The sequence below is a fragment of the Mustela putorius genome, unplaced genomic scaffold, assembly GCF_011764305.1.
Source record: "Mustela putorius furo isolate JIRA1106 unplaced genomic scaffold, ASM1176430v1.1 tig00000738_pilon_pilon_pilon, whole genome shotgun sequence".
Taxonomy (NCBI): Eukaryota; Metazoa; Chordata; class Mammalia; order Carnivora; family Mustelidae; genus Mustela; species Mustela putorius.
Genome location: NW_025421463.1, coordinates 3,894,606 through 3,910,114, shown reverse-complemented (window position 1 = coordinate 3,910,114; position 15,509 = coordinate 3,894,606). Strand labels below are relative to the sequence as shown.

The 15,509-nt window shown below is 42.2% G+C and overlaps 1 protein-coding gene across 1 annotated transcript in view; it reads left to right on the top strand.

Annotated features, from left to right (window-relative positions):
- Positions 1-15,509, top strand: part of MEI1 (meiotic double-stranded break formation protein 1) — a 78,503-nt gene that overhangs the window by 4,971 nt on the left and 58,023 nt on the right. The window contains exons 4-11 of the mRNA XM_004771229.2: positions 1,428-1,501; positions 2,816-2,921; positions 3,456-3,659; positions 5,275-5,405; positions 11,347-11,461; positions 12,168-12,284; positions 13,640-13,739; positions 13,862-13,996. Of these exons, the coding sequence (XP_004771286.1) occupies positions 1,428-1,501; positions 2,816-2,921; positions 3,456-3,659; positions 5,275-5,405; positions 11,347-11,461; positions 12,168-12,284; positions 13,640-13,739; positions 13,862-13,996 (982 nt within the window). The remainder of the gene's footprint in view (positions 1-1,427; positions 1,502-2,815; positions 2,922-3,455; positions 3,660-5,274; positions 5,406-11,346; positions 11,462-12,167; positions 12,285-13,639; positions 13,740-13,861; positions 13,997-15,509) is intronic.

Below are 15,509 nucleotides of genomic sequence, written 5' to 3'. Positions count from 1 at the left end.
CATAAAGCAACTCCCACCCTTAGGGCTGGGGAAACAAAAGGAGGTTGGAATTACTAAAACATAAATTTTCTCTGAGGAGGGGATGCTGCTTGACTGCTCCTGGGTCTCTGACCATTCAGCCTTGCAGTTAGCAGCTGTAACAGATCACAAGTTAATATCTGTATATCCCTCTGCCCATCTCTCGGTCTAGATAATGTGGACAAGAACACCACTTGAAGTTTGACCACTGGCAGGAATGGGGAGATTTCCCTTCACCGTTCGACCACTCTTGGGTGGGGCTATAATTCTAAAGCCATCCACTTCTGATTGGTGCCAGGGTAACTTGCAGACCTTCCTCAGAACCCTGGAACTTTACTGAGGTGGTGGGCACTAGAGACTGCAAAGCCAGAGAAGAAGGATTTGCTCCTTCCTCATTGTTTCCTGTTTGCTGCCTACCTTCTTCCTGTTTCTATTATCCTAGAATGTTTCTTTTCAGAAAGGCAGAGCCTTTCTGCAGTAGCCTCTAAATCTTATTTGTAGCTTTTCCCAGACTTGCAGAGCCAGCCTCTTCTTCACTGCTCCTCAAACATGCCAGCAGAAGCATCACAAATGATTGTATAGAAGGATGGGTTTGGGGCTGAGAGATAATATTATAAGCAATTATAGGTGGTTTACGTGCAGTAGCTCATTTAGTCCTAACAACCCTATGAAGTTGATACTATTATTATTTCCCACCAGAGGAATTAAGAGTCTTATTTAAGATCCTATAGTTAGGGCACCTGGGTGACTCAGTGGGTTAAAGCTGCTGCCTTCGGCTCAGGTCATGGTCTCAGGGTCCTGGAATTGAGTCCCACATCAAGCTCTCCGCTCAGCAGGGAGCCTGCTTCTCTCTCTCTCTCTCTCTGCCTGCCTCTCCATCTACTTGTGATCTCTCTATGTCAAATAAATAAATAAAATCTTAAAAAAAAAAAGATGCTATAGTTAGTTGCTAGAAAAGGGAAATCTATACTATTGAGTGTGCCATAGTTCTGTTTTCTAGTATATAAAGGAGCAAACTGTGAGGAGGAAAAAAGTAGAGAGAGTATAAAATAGCAGTTTTCAACCTGAGCTTCAAAATAGACTCACCTGGGTAGCTTTAAAAATACCCAAATGCTTAGGCTCTTTCTCTAGAGATTCTGATTTAATTTGTCTAGACTGGGAGTTGGGCATTAATATATTTTTTTGAAACTTCCTAAGTAATTCTAATGTGCAGCCTAATTGTAAACCACTTATATAAAATGATAAAGAAGCCAGGAATCCTTTGGTTTAGATACATACACACAGTTTAGGGAGATAGAAAAGACTATACTGGTAACACAAACAAATGACTTTGAGTAGAAGGGCTATGAAAGGCGACGTGTGGGCCAGGAGTTTGTCTTCTGGTTACTAATGCTACTGTGTCTGCTCAGTCCTTATCCAGCTTACAACTCAGCTGAAGTTAGAGCAGATCATTCATTGCCTGCTGGATGAGTGCCACAAAGAGGTCAGTAAATATCTGTGGGTTCTTGAGTACCCCTCAGAATCCTCAGAAATCAGAGCTGTGTGCAACCCTCTTTGGATAGATAGTTGGGGAGGTTGGAATACATAGAGAAAGGGATCTGCGTGATCAGTGAGTCAGTGGCAGAGCCAGAGCTCAGGCTTGGGCCTTCTGATCCTGGTCCGCTACTGTTTGTAGCTTCCCTCCTTCCCCTTTCAGTCTTCCAAACGCTGCGTTTGTGCAGTGAAGTCCCATCTTTCTGACATAATCACCCCATGGCTATTCTCCATGTCCAAGTACAACATAGATTTTCTTGATCAATTTAAGGAAATATGTTTACTATGTCTTGGCTTGCTTGGTGTTTTTATTTGGTTTGAATTGTATACAGTATTTTATACTAAAGTCATTTGCTTTTATCAACATCTAAGGCAGGCACTGAGTAGGTATATTTAACCTGCCTTCTTCTTCAAGGTAGTCAAAGATACCAATTTAATAAGTAGTTTTTGCATTATGTTTAAGATTTAGAAATAATATCAGAATCATTTTTTTTATTTTTTACAAAAGGAAGATATATGTTTAACACCAAGAGAAACATGCAATTATAAATTATACTAAATTATCATAATTACTCTGCATGTGATTAATATATCAGGTTGAATTTATAATTATATATATCAATACTTATCACTATGACAGTGCCATTTAACCCTTTTGAGCACTTTCCATATGCTAGGCACTGTGTTAGGTGGTTTATGTGCAGTATCTCATTTAGTCCTAACAACATTATGAAGTTATTATTATTTCCCACCAGAGTAATTAAGAGTCTTACTTAAGATGTTATAGTTAGTCACTAGAAAAGGGAAATATATACTATCAACTCTGCCTATAAACCATTAAGCATAGGGACTGGCAAATAGAGTTCAATAATGGTTATGATAATGATAATGTATATATATATTTTTAAATTAAACTAAATTTAATTTTAATTTTTACTTTTATTTTTTTTCACTCAGCCAGAATTCTATCCTTATGATGTTCCCAACTCTCACCCCCCAGTTTCTGGCTGTATAGGAGACAAAAAATATGCTAATTTTAATTCAGTTTAACTGTCATGTACTGAGCTAGATATGAGCACTCAGAGAGGAATCTGACTCCGAGCCTTTCTCCAGGGAGATAGACACTTATTTAAAGAGGCTAATTACTGATTGTATTGAGAGACACATACAATATAGGCTTTGGTCTGGATAGAGCAAGATACATTTTGGTGGGACATCTGTCCTGATCCTAATTTATGGAGTGGAATGTGTTCACTTTCTATAGCTGTGTAACATGCCCTCCATGAGAGGCAGCCTGGCCACCCTGACCCTTCTTGGCAAGTTGGTGGATGCCATCCCTCCCCTGGCAGACAAACTTGTAATGGAACACAGTGAGTGACCTCTGGGGAGGAGTTGCTACTACCCTTTTACCTGGTTTGATCACACTTCCATCTGGGTGGTCCATTCAGTATATACACCTGGGAAATCATTACTTTCCTTCTCTAGGATTTAATTTTCCCATCTGCAAAATGTACTCTATGTTGGCCAAGTCGAAAAAAGTATTTCTTGACTCTGATCTTGAGTCATTTTGATTCACTATGTTAGTACAAACTAATTAAATACTTATTTTGAACCTTCCTTTGGGTGAAAGGAAGAATTAGTTCTGCAATATAGAAGTATTTTTTTCTATCAGTAAAAAGCAAATAAATATCTCACAGACTGTTTACCCCAGGGTAAGTCACTGCACTTCTCTAAGATTTGGTTTTCCCTTCTCATTAAGTGCCCAGAAATCATTTATTATGGGGGGTTATAGGGTATTACTATTACTACCCTACTGGGCACAGTAGTCTGGAGTGTCATACAGCAGTTGACATACAGCTGGCATACAATTGACATACAGCAGTTTCATACTGTTTTATGGACAGGTGACCTGATGGAGCATCTGTTGAGAGGTTTAGTGTACCCCAATGAAGGGGTGCAAGCTTCTGTCTGTTACCTCTATGGGAAGCTGTACTCCTCACCAGTGGCTGCTGAGATACTTTTGGGCCATTTCCGGGAGAAGCTGTGTCCTCTCTTCCTTTTTACCCTGGATGGTGCCCAGACAAAGGAGCTACAGATCAACTGTTTGGGTAAGATGTAGGTTTGGAGAGAAAAGAGAGAACGCTTTTGAGGTTTTGCTTGAGGACTTGAGATGTTGGCTCTTTAGTGGTGGGAAAGTTTGGTGCCTTATAAAGGGTAGAAGTCATGGGTTTGGAAATAAGATCCACAGACTGTGAGACATGACTAGAGTTGGTGTGGCATCTTAAAAATTTTTGCCTTTGGGTGCATGGGTAACTCAGTTGATTAACCATCTGCCTTCTGCTCGGGTCCTGGGATTGGCTCCATGTTGGCTCCCTGCTCACTGGGGAGTCTGCTTCTTCCTCTCCCTCTGCCCCTCCCCCCACTCGTTCTATCTCCCTCACACTCCCTCTCTCAAATACATAAATAGAATCTTACAAAAAGAAAAAAAGAATGTTGCCTTTGGAAGAAAAAGAAGAAAGTGGCACAACAATTTTCTACCTCTGGTTTTTACTGCCTGTCCTAGTGTGTCCTGTTTTTTGCTGCTAAGTTATTCTTCACATTGCACAGCTCGCATTCTCTCAGTTTCCTATTTGAAAAATCTTCTATGGTATCTCTGGCCTCCAGGGTGATGTGCAGGTATTTCTACTTGTTATTTGAGGCTCCTTAGGAGCCCCAGTGTACCCATTCAGCCTCTTCTGCTGCGTCCTTACTTAGGTACATAAGATCTATCAAATGCTTCTGAGTAGGGAGCTTTTGCTTTTTGAACAGAGCACATGGCCACTGTGACTGGAGACTGGGCGAGGGCCTGTTCTTAAGCAGGATCTACAGGGAAAAACATAGTCTAAGTGACAATAGTTTCTTTTCACAGTTTAGGCCAAGAGCTCTGTTATGAACAGTCCAGTCACACATAGTGAGTATTCATTTTGGCCCAGGCTCTGGGCCAGGCTCTAGGATCATAAAGATGACCAAACCCAAGATCTGTTCTGAAGCAGCTCATAGTCTAGTATAGAAAACAGACGTGGACAATTAGAGCCCAGTGTGGTAAGTGTTGCCATGGTGGTGGTATATGAAAGTGTGGGATTCTGTTCAACATTGGGTTAGAGGTCCTCGCCAGAACAATGAGGCAAGAAAAAGAAATAAAAGGCATCAAAATTAAGAAGGAAGAAATATAACTGTCTCTGCAGATGCCATCATTTTATATACAGAAACCCTAAAAACTTCACCAAAAGACTGTTAAAAACTAATAAATGAATTTAGTAAAGTCACAGGATATAAAATCAGTTTTTTTTTCTAAATGCTAATAGTGAATTATCTGAAAAAGAAGTTAAAACAATCCCATTTATAACAGCATTAAAAATAACAAAGTACTGGGACACCCGGGTGACTCGGTATGTTAAGTGCCTGACTTTGGCTCGGGTTATGATCTTACAGTTCTAGGGGCCTATAGGCTCTGTGCTGAGTGGGGAGTTTGCTTCTCCCTCTACCCCCCACCCCTACTGCTTGTGCTCTCTCAAATAAGTAAAATCTTTAAAAAAACCCCACAACAACAAACAACCCACAAAATACTTAGGAATGTTTAAGGAGACATGAAGAAGTTTCCAGAAGATGTCTGAGGGGCTTCCTTGGGTGTACTCTGGTACCCATACTCCTCTTGCCTCACCTCCCAAAACTTTCGTTTTTTAGGTTTGTTGAGGCAGCTGCTGAAGTATGATCTCTTTGTGTCCGTGATCATGAACAAGTCTGTGCTGGCGGACAGTACTGAGGATGTTGAGGGGCTGCCAGGAGAGACCTCATTGCCTTTGGTGCTCAAAAAGGTGATTGTCCTGTGATTCCTGGTCTCTAGATTCAATAACAAGGGAAGCCAAATGGATCCTGGCCCTTGAATTTCTACTCTCTAAGGTTTCCAAGGTGTTTTCTTCCTGGCCCAAACAATATGCTATTAGAGTACTGGAAGTACAGTTGACCCTTTAACAACCCAGGGGTTGGGGCACTGACTACCCCTTCATACATTTGAAAATCCACATATAACTTCCAACTCTCCCAAAACTTAACTACTAATAGCCTGCTGTTGACCAGAACCCTTACTGATAACAATCAGTTAACACATATTTTGTATATCTATTATATTCTTTATTCTTACATTAAGGTAAGATAAAGGAAAGAAAATGTTATTAAATAATTCATAAGGAGGGTCACCTGGGTGGCTCAGTGGGTTAAGCCTCTGCCTTTGGCTTAGGTCATGATCTCAGGGTCCTGGGATGGAGCCCCACATTGGGCTGTTTGCTCTACAGGGAGCCTGCTTCCTCCTCTCTCTCTGCCTGCCTCTCTGCCTACTTGTGATCTCTGTCAAATAAATAAAATCTTAAAAATTCATAAGGAGGAGAAAATATTTATAGTACTGTATGTATTTATTGAAAAAAATCCATGTGTAAGTGGCCTGTGCAGTTCAACTGCTCAGGGGTCAACTGTAGGTTTTATTTCAGTTGTGAGTTCTTATATACACATCTTCTTAACATCTAGGTTGGCTGATAATGCAGAATACAGGCATCAACAGAAACAAAGCTATCTCGGTTATTTTAGGGATAAACAACTTGCTAGAGCCCTCTTTCTCTGGACCCTGCATTCCTTGAGCCTTATTAATCTGTCTCTTTCACCCCATACAACCCAGTGCTCCAGCCATATGTAACTTCTCCCTGGCCTTGCATGTGTCAGGACATCCTGTTTCTGTGCCTGTGTAGATGCCCTTCCCCTTTGCCTTAAAACCTTTCCCCTCTCCTTTGTCCATTGATTCCTCAAGGCCTGTAGGGTTCCCTTGTCCTCTTGGTTCCTTTAGGTAGAGTGTACCTTATGTCACAGCACTTACTTCACCGTATTGTGGTTGTTGTACTGGGAGTTTCTTTAAGGCAAAACCTGATTTGGCTGTATCTCTCTGCAGTGCTCAGCACAGGGCTTGGCAGAACTACTTATCCTCATCTGATAATGGGGATATCACTAAATGACCAGATTGTGGGACTCCTTCTGCAGGAAGGAGGAGGAGCTCTGATCAGAAGTGGGAAAGGGCAGTTGGGGATAGATAAGGTAGGTATTAAAAAGCCAGCGTAAATTGCTCCTTCTTGTTTCTCTGGGATGCCTCTAGAAAGGTCCACTCAGGGCCTGTGAACTCTGAAGAGCAAGTCCTATGTCTCTGAACCAGAAGATCTCATATTAGGTTCTTTTCTGTGCTTATTTTGTTGCTGCCATCAGGGAGTCCAAGGTAACATCTAGTTAAAACATTTGATCTCAGGCTCAGCAGGGCACAAGCTCTTATGTCCTCACAGTGCACCAACAAAGCACAATGGTGGCAGGGACAGAGATTAGAGCACTTCTCCAGGGGACAGGTCTTTGTAGAGATAGGAATCTTGGTTTCGGGTTCCTCTTCTCCTTTCACGTATGGAGACTGTTCCTCTCCTGACAATTTTAGATGATCAACATATTTTACTATAGCAACCAGCAAGGCTGCGGCTACGGTGAGATACGTGAGGCACTTGCCTCAGGTGTAAAATTTAAAGGGATGCTAAAAAACTCAGCAATCAAGATAGATAGTATTTCAGTGCAGTATTTTTTTTTTAATCAATGCAAAAAATTCATAATGAACAAAATAACAAAATTTTAAATAAAGAGAAGACTGACATGAATTCTTTTACATCTGTTCTGGCATTTTTGTCAGAGTCTAATGCTTCTCCTTCCTGTTATGGCTGATAATCAATGTATTCTTCCAAAATTCAGGTCCCTATTATTGTCAATGTTTGTGTCCCTGCTGTTGCAATGTTGATTCATTCATTCAGTCAGATACATACTGAGCACCAATTTGATATGTCAGTCACTGTGTTAGGCACTGGGAATATCGTGGTATATAAATAGATGAGTTCCTTGTCCTTGTATGGCCTAGTGGGGAAGACAGGTTATGAACAAGTAAATAAAAAAGCAAAGTAACTCTTAATTTTGCTACAAAGGAAATAAAGAGGAAATGAGATAGTGAGGAAGTCCAGGTATAAGCTGAGTGGTCAGGCAGGGCCTCTCTGAGGGTTGATGCTTGAGCTGACACTTGAACAATTAAAGTAAGCCCGTGATCAATTATACCTCAGTGAAACTGAAAATAAACAAACTAACAAATGAATAAATAAAATAAGTAGGTAAGCCAGTGATATGAAGAACAGGTAGAAAAGTATTTCAGGCGGATAGAATAACAAATGAAGGCCAGAAGAAGGGGGACGTTTGATGTGTTCCAGAAGCAGACGGAGGCCAATGGGATGGATGGTGGGTAGAAAGTGAAGTGGCAGGGATGAGTCTAGAGATTAAGCAGGGAAGATCGTGCAAGTCCTGATGAGTTATAGTACATAATTAGGACTTTTTAAAAAAAAGATTTTATTTATTTTACAGCAAGAGAAGGAATACAAGCAGGGGAAGTGAGAGAGGGAGAAGCAGGCTTCCCCCTGAGAAGGGATCTCAGTGAAGAGCTCAATCCCAGGACCCTGGGATCATGACCCAAGCCAAAGGCAGACGCTTAACAATTGAGCCACCCAGGCACCCTAGGCCTTTTTTCTTTTTAAAGATTTTATTTATTTATTTGACAAGGTGGTGGGGAGCAGACAGGACAAGCAGAGGGAGCAGGAGAGGAAGAAGCAGGCTCTCTGCTGAGCAGGGAGACTGACTGACATAGGGCTCAATCCCAGGACCCTGGGATCATGACCTGAGCTGAAAGCAGATGTTTAATTGACTGAGCCACCCAGGTGCCCCAATTAGGACTTTTTAGTCTATTTTAATTTTTCCTTTTAAAAATATTTATTCATTTGAGAGAGAGAGAGGGAGAGAAAGCACAAGCAGGGGGAGAGGCAGAGGGAGAGGGAGAAACAGACACCCCACTGAGCAGGGAGCCTGACACACGGCTTGATCCCAAGACCCTGGGACCATAACCTGAGCCAAAGGCAGATGCTCAAACATGAGAGCCACCCAGAAGCCCATAGGATTTATTTATTTATTTATTTTTAAGATTTTATTTATTTATTTGACAGAGATTACAAGTAGGCAGAGAGGCAGGCAGAGAGAGAGAGAGAGAGGAGAAGCAGGCTCTCCACTGAGCAGAGAGCCCGACGAGGGGCTCGGCCCTAGGACCCTGGGATCATGACCTGAGCCAAAGGCAGAGGCTTTAACCCACTGAGCCACCCAGGCTCCCCTTTATTTATTTATTTTTTAAAGATTTTATTTATTTATTTGACAGAGAGAGAGAGATCACAAGTAGGCAGAGAGAGAGGAGGAAACAGGCTCCCTGCTGAGCAGAGAGTCTGATGAGGGGCTCAATCCCAAGACCCTAAGATCACAACCTGAGCCAAAGGCTGAGGCTTAACCCACTGAGCCACTCAGGTACCCCCTAGGATTTTTTTTAAAGGATAAATTTTCATAGTTAAGTTTGTGTATGATGGAAAAGTAGGACTGGAGTGTTTTTTCTTTCTCAAAATAATAAGGAATATGCACTTTAAACCAAGAATCATTGTTTTACTTAAGAGTTGAAGAGCATTTTTCTAAGATTTTTTTTTCACATTTTAGCAGCTCTGAAATTGGAAGACATTTTACCATCAATAGTGTGTCATAGTTTAATTATAGCTCTTTTTCTTTTAGTGGCATATAAAATAATGGTTTGCCTTACATCAATAGCATCTTGAAATACATGTCATTTCTTATATAAAAGAGAACAAGATAAAGATTAAGACTATTTAGAGACTCTTTCACCTACTAATAGCAAAGCTGGTCAGTTGTGTTCTTTTTTAAGTCTGACATGACTGAGATGGGTTTATTTAAGTTTACAGCCCTCAGATAGGTCTCTACTAGGTATGAGCGTGACTTGGTCCTTTTCTTCTGAAGCTCTAAAACCAGACATACTCTCTTTTGTCTCATGTTATATGTTCTACTCACCATTTTCCCATAGGAGGCCAGTTTCTCCTACACTTCATGTCCACAGTTGCAGTTAACCCTTTCCCTGAATTTTTTTTTTAAATAAGGTTTTATTTTATTTTTTTTAACGATTTTATCTATTTATTAGAGAGCAAGTGTCTGGGAGGGAGAAGGAGAGAGGATCTGCTGCAGACTGTACATTCAATGCGGAGCCCAGTGTGGGGCTCAGTCCCATCCCGTGAGATCATGACCTGAGCCAAAACCAAGTCGGATGCTTAACTGACAGAGGCACCCAGGTGTCCCCTTTCCTTGATTTCTGAAAGTGTCATGGGACTCCCAATAGGTATGGTGTTCAGTAGGAGTTTGGATGTTACTCAGAGTATAATGGAAATTCACTGAAATATTTTTTAAAAGATTTTTTTTAGGGGCACCTGAGTGGCTCAGTGGTTTAAGCCTCTGCCTTCGGCTCAGGTCATGATCTCAGGGTCCTGGGATCAAGCCCCGCGTCAGGCTCTCTGCTCGGCGGGGAGCCTGCTTCCCCCTCCCTCTCTGCCTACTTATGATCTCTCTCTGTCTATCAAATAAATAAATAAAAATCTTAAAAAAAAGATTTTATTTATTTATTTGACAGAGAGAGAGAGAGATCACAAGTAGGCAGAGAGGCAGGCAGAGAGAGAGAGAGGAGGAAGAAGCAGACTCCCTGCTGAGCAGAGAGCCCCATGCAGGACTCGATCCCAGGACCCTGAGACCATGTCCTGAGCCAAAGGCAGAGGCTCAACCACTGAGCCACCCAGGCGCCCCAACACTGAAATATTTTGAGTAGAGAAATAAACTAATCTAAAACTTTAGTGGAGGAGGCATTTCTCCTGTAGGAAGACTCCTAGATTTGGACGTGGCTGACCTGGGTTTCTGCCTTAGCTTTGCCACTTATTAACTGTGTGGCCTGGAGCGCGTGACTTAACCTCCATGAGCTTTAATTCCTCCTTCTGTAGGTTGAGAGTCTCCAAGACCACCCCTAGGTTCAATGATTGCTAGGAGGACTCAACAGATAGTCATACTCATGGCTCTTATTTAATACAGATACAAAGCAAAATCAGCAAAGGGAAAAGGCCTATGTGGTAAAGTTCAGGAAAACTAGGTACAGGATTCTGAGTCCTCTCCCAGTGGAGTCAGACAAGGAGGCACTTTCTTCCTTCAGCAATGAATTGTGGCAACACATGTAAGATGGGGCCTGGCAGGGAAGCTCATTAGAGTCTCAGTGCCCAAAAATTTTATTGGGGGCTGATAGTCACCTTGGTCCCCTCTACCTAGCACATACCAAAATTCTAGACTCACAGAAGGATGGCAGGTATTCAGCGTGTAGGCGCCAGTGTTTGTATAGAGAGTAGTCACAAAGTCACTATTATTGGTTCTGGGAGTGGCGGGAGCTCTCCTGAGATCCAGCTTCCCAAATCCATTCAGTGACAAACTTTGCAGACAGCCATTTCTAAGGATAACAGCCTCATGCCTGCATTGTTAGTTCTTTTCAGCACACTCCGTAAAGTGAGACTCACAGTAGAACGGTCCCTTGTTACCTTTCAGGCTTGTTGCAAGCTTCAAAACCAGATGAGGGCTGTGAAAATACTTTTGTCAATGAAGGCCCAAACCCTTCTTGGTGATGGCTTTAGTGTTCTTTGATGCCATTATGTTCTTTTGTTCTGTTTCCCACCCGCTGTTCTTCATAGAGACCCCAGTCTGTAATCTGTAGCTTTCCCCAAGCACCACCCTTGTGTCTGATGCTGCATGGCCCTCTGTCACCATAGCACTTTTTGTTGCCTGTTTCTCCAGCTTCTCCTCTCTAGAGATGAGACTCTGCAGGTGGCCAGTGCCCACTGTATGACTGCCGTACTGGTCCACTCCCCACTGAAGCATGCCCCAGCCTTCATCCATGCCGACATTCCAGGTAGGGAGCTCCTTCTAATCTTCTCTTCTGAGGACTCCAGAGTTCTGACTGGAGACCCTGGAGTCACAGCAGCAGCAGCTGTCCTATTGGTTTTTTTTTTTTTTTTTTTGATAATGCGTACTGGAGAGAGAGGTTGATGGCAAGCTCAGTTGTACAGGATACACTCTGAGAATAAGGCCTCATTAAGTGAATCCTTTTGCTACAGATTCCTTATAATGACCTTGACCATCTAGGGGTAACACCTAGTATGGGGTGATGGAAAGATGCCGCATTTAGGTCCTCAACTTGGCTGCTTCATGGATAAGGAAATTGAGGATCAGAGAAGGGAAATAACTGGTGTAAACTTATAAGGCTAGTCACAGGCAGAGAAGGCTATGCAGTCAAGCCTCTCTGGCTCTAAAAACTTTCTGCATCATGCTGTTACCCAACCTGGGCTTTAAGAGACCCGAGTTCCAGTCGAACCTCTGCCATTGACAATAGCTCTTTCTGGGTCTCAGTTTCCTCACCTGTTAAAATGATGATGTTAGACCATAATCCTGAGGTTATTTTCCAGGTTTACCTGTGAATTCATGATCACATCTCATGGAGGGTGTGTGTGAACAGATGTAATAGGTGTGAGATGCTGAGTAGTCCAAACCCCTAGCTTTAGTGACGGGATCGTGGTCACACGACTGTCATTTATTGTTTTCTCCCCTCTCCCGGCCAGAGTTCCTCTTTGAGCACCTTTCCTCTTCCAGCGAAGTGCTTGTCTGGTCCAGCTACAACTGCTTGATACTTCTGGCAGAAGAGCCACTCTTCTTTTCCAAGTGCCACACGGTGTATGGTTGGTAGTGGGAGTCCTACACTAGCTCTGGTAGGGTGGTGGTCAGCACTTTTTTTTTAAGTAGGCTCCATGCCCAGTATGGAGCCCAGTGCAGGACTTGAACTCATAATCCAGAGATCAAGACCTGAGCTGAGATTAAGAGTCAGATGTTTAACTAACTGAGCCACCCCACACACCCACAGTGTGATCAGTACTTTGAAGGTTAGTAGCAGTAAGAAGGATGGGGGACTGGGGCACCTGGGTGGCTCAGTGGGTTAAGCCGCTGCCTTCGGTTCAGGTCATGATCTCAGGGTCCTGGGATCGAGTCCTGCATCGGGCTCTCTGCTCAGTGGGGAGCCTGTTTCCCTCTCTCTCTGCCTGCCTCTCCATCTACTTGTGATTTCTCTCTGTCAAATAAATACATAAAATCTTTAAAAAAAAAAAAAAGAAGGATGGGGGACTAGCTTACACCTTGGAGGCAGTGCTGGGTCTAGTCATTCCATCAGCCCAAACTCATTACCAGATTCCATATGCAAGCAGGGACATCCAGACAGTTCCCACTGCTGATTAGAAGAAGTCTCCTTGTTTGGCAAGAGAAAAGTACTCTTATTAGCCCCTGAATGAATTCCTTAAGAATGACTTTACTCAGCCTTGGATTCAGTCTTTTCCTGTCCCCCGGGTATGTGTCCATCAAGTTAGTCCCTAAGTTTAGCTGATTCATTCTTTCATAGTTTTTTGAAACTGTCCCTTCTTCCTTCCTGGTGGTATTTTTTTTTTGTCTGGGACTTTTTACATCATGTCTGGATTTTTAGGCTGGACACATTTGGTTATTCATTTTATATTCTATGTTCCTGTTCTGTGCCAGGCACCAGGCTGGGACTTAAGAGATTTAGTGATACCTAGAATGTGGTCCCTGTTCTCTGGAAGGGGAGAGAAATGCAAACAAGCCAATTAGGGCTCTGCCAAAGGGAAGTATAGGAGGTGTGGGAGCTCACTGGAGGCCCATAGCTCTGCCTGAATGGATTAGGGAAGGCTTCCAGGAGGAGTGGAGGTCTGACCCGCTTCTTTGAGAAGGAATGTGAGTGTGTCTAGCGGAAAAAGGGACAACTCATTCAGTAGACATTTACTAAATACTTTAAGTACCAGGGCCTGTGCTATGGCTTGTGCTGAGTTTCGGGGAGACAGAGATGAATCAGAGAATGGCCTGCCCTTGAAGATCTCACAGTCCCATCCCCTCTGTTTAGTCGTGTCAGGGCCCCTCCATGAGGGGCCACCAGCAAATATGTGCTGTCCACAGCCTCTCACTTCTCCTGGGCAGGCAGTGAAGGAGCTACCAAGCACTGATTCCTGGCCTCTGTCATGTAATTTTGAGATAGGGATCGAGTCAGTGGTGAGGAGCCTACAGGGAAGCCTCCGGATGAACAACACAGAGCTGCATAAGCAGGGTCTGCTGCTTTTTGCCGAGATCCTGACTCGGTGAGCAGATTGATGGGGTGTTGGGCCTGTAGGGGCCAGAGTGGAGAAGGAAAGAAGTGTTTGTTCCTGGCTGTGCCCATGATAGGCATTAACTTATTCATTGATCATTTACCATTTCTCAGGCAGCCAGAGGAGATTAAGCTGTTTACAAGCTCAGCCATGTGTAGAGATGCTGGCCGTGCTCTCCAAGAAGCAGTAAGCAGCCCTGTGCTGGAGGTGGCTGCTGAGGCAGTGAAGGCCATTTCTGCCTTTCTGAGGTGAGAGACCCAGGCAGACTGAACTTTCCACCTCTGTACGCCCCGTGGGCCCGGTCAAGCCAGGGAAGCTTCCAGGCAGTACTTGTCCTGTAGGTCAGGGAAATTTTCTTCAATTTTTTCTTTCCAATACTCTATTTACTCTTTTGTCTTTCTGGAGCTGCTATTCAAATGTTGGATCTGGACTGGTCCTCTAATTTTCTTTGTTTTCTGACAGTTTTACATATTTTTGTCATTATGCAGTAGTTTCTGGAAAATTTTCTTGACTTTATCTTTCAACACTTCTACTGTGTATGTTATTTTTGCTTTCATATTTTTAATTTGGAAGAGTTCTTCCCAATTCCCTACATGTTTTTTTTTTTTTAATTTTTAAAGTAAGCTTTACATCCAATGTGGGGCTGAACCTCATAATCCTGAAATCAAGAATCGCATGTTCCACTGACTGAGCCCGCCAGGTGCCCCACTTGCATGTTTTCAAATAGCATTTTATTCTGTTTGTTCCGTGGATGTAATTTTTTAAACATTTCAGTCTTCTGTTTTAGTCCAGAATTTCCCCCTTTTTCCTTTCTACAAATTGTTCTTTCTGCCTGAAATGCTCTTCCTTAAAATCTTTGCACCACTGGCTTCTTCCCATCATTCAGGTCACATTCAGAGCATCTTTCCCTAACTGACCTATTAGACTGTTATAGCACCTACCAAACATTTGAATAGTTCTTGTTTATTCATTCATTTTGTGTCTGTCCCCACTATAATATAATGTCCAAGTGATCAGGGACCATGTCAGTTTGCTCACTACTGTATGCCTCACTCCTGAAAGCGTATGAATGAAAGATGTTCAAAATAGATGGTAAGATTAAGTGATCCTAGGGTCAGGATGGTAAAGTATTCCTTAGCAAGATGCCTGATATCTTGAAAAAAAATAATGGAGAAAACTTATATTTATTTATGAAATAATTTTTACTTTATTTCCATGTTTTCTTTTCCAAAAATCTAACAAAGTAATGTATTCAAATAATAAAAAATAAAATATTTATTTTTATAATGAAAAAGAACAGTTCCCTCTCCCAGTTTCTAAAGAAAACGAAATGTAACTCATTTTGGTTTTAGTTCTGGTGATTATCTCCCTGCACCTAAACAATGTGCTTATAATGCTGTCACTTTATCAATTTAGGACATTATTCATTGAGTCACCCATAAGAAAGACCAAGATTTAGATCCTATTATTTTGTCTTCTCTACATTTCTTTGGCATTTTTGCTAATTAATATTTAATGTCTTCAAATCTTTAAATGGTATACTTAAAACTTGTATTTCTTGTTCCCTCAACTTCAAGTAGTATCTTTGACTCCCTCCTTGATTAGCTGAGTATATTAGCATCCAACTTTTCCTTTCTCCTCCCCACCTTCTCCTTTTCAGTGTTAGTCAGCTGTACCTTTAATTTTACATGGTAAAGGTTGTTAACATTTATAGTCTCTTCTGTAACCTTATTTAAGTCTTTGTGATTTGATTGTAGGTGG